Source organism: Trichinella spiralis (assembly GCF_000181795.1).
Source record: "Trichinella spiralis strain ISS 195 chromosome Unknown Scfld6397, whole genome shotgun sequence".
In the NCBI taxonomy this organism is placed as follows: Eukaryota; Metazoa; Nematoda; class Enoplea; order Trichinellida; family Trichinellidae; genus Trichinella; species Trichinella spiralis.
Window position 1 is genome coordinate 1 of NW_003533336.1, and position 1,103 is coordinate 1,103.

Here is a 1,103-nt window from a genome sequence, read left to right on the forward strand (position 1 = left end):
AAAGTAATTCATTCGTTTCAATTCACATCATAGAAAAAAACATTTTTTAAGTAATAAGTATCCGTAGAAATTTATCCATGTCTTTCTCCTTACCAATTCGGGGAACAGATGATCTCTAAATTGTTAATATGTTTTATGATAAAAACGTGCAAAGAAAGTGCAAAACCTTCAGACAGTTCTGAGTTACAGTCAACTTCATCATGGGATTCATTTAAATTTGGCACCAACTGCATGGCAATTTCTGAGCCCTGCGCACCTTTGAATAAATAATTTCACTAATAATTTCACTTTATTCAAATTAGTGGAATACTTGAAAATTCTCTTTGCCAAGCTAACGCTGCACAAAGCAACGCCAAGCTTTTTCCAGTGCCAGTTGGACTTTCAACCAGACAATTCTGAGAATGTTTCAGAGTTCGCAGTGTCTATAATTTTAAAATAAAACACACTTAAGATATTGCTTGTACAGCAAGCAAATTCGGTGACAATTAAAATTTCACATTAATATTTAAATTATTTTATTTATACAAAAAAAAGTATACACTTATACAAATAAAATATGGAAAAAATTTGTTCACATATTAATTTCATTATATTTAGTTGTTTGTCACAAAAAAAATTTCAAAAATATAACCTACTCGATCCATTATAGCTTTTTGAGCAGGATATGGTGAAAATGGGAAATTTATTTTGGTTCCATTGACAAAAAAGCTTATTCCATCCATTACGCTATCGACAGAGTAGCAATTATAAATCAAATATCATGTGATCACTCATTTTTTCAGTATACTGTACTAATAAACATTATCACGATCAATGAAATAGTTTTACTGTAGTGTATAATATTATTGTTTTATTTCACCTTGAATTCTGCTACATAAATGAAAGTTACTTTGACGTTTTAAACAAAAATGTATTGTATCAACAACTGAAGCGGCTGAACTTCAAAATGCACATTCTGATACTGTTGTTTAAAAACAATTTTATTATTAGTTTTTGTTAAATTTTTTTAACAGATAAATATCACATTAAAAATTATACTGTTAAAAAGAATTCTAGCATAGTTTACAACTGAATGATAAAATCGAAATAATTTAAAACAGAAT

At 28.0% G+C, this 1,103-nt stretch overlaps 1 protein-coding gene across 1 annotated transcript; it reads right to left on the reverse strand.

Moving 5' to 3' along the window:
• Positions 1-293: 293 nt before the first annotated feature.
• On the reverse strand, positions 294-722 carry Tsp_14260 (fanconi anemia group J protein). The gene is made up of 2 exons (XM_003366201.1): positions 636-722; positions 294-422 (listed from the first exon to the last, which is right to left on the reverse strand). The coding sequence occupies exons 1-2, from the start codon at positions 720-722 to the stop codon at positions 294-296; spliced, it is 216 nt and encodes a 71-aa protein (XP_003366249.1).
• Between the last annotated feature and the right edge of the window lie 381 nt (positions 723-1,103).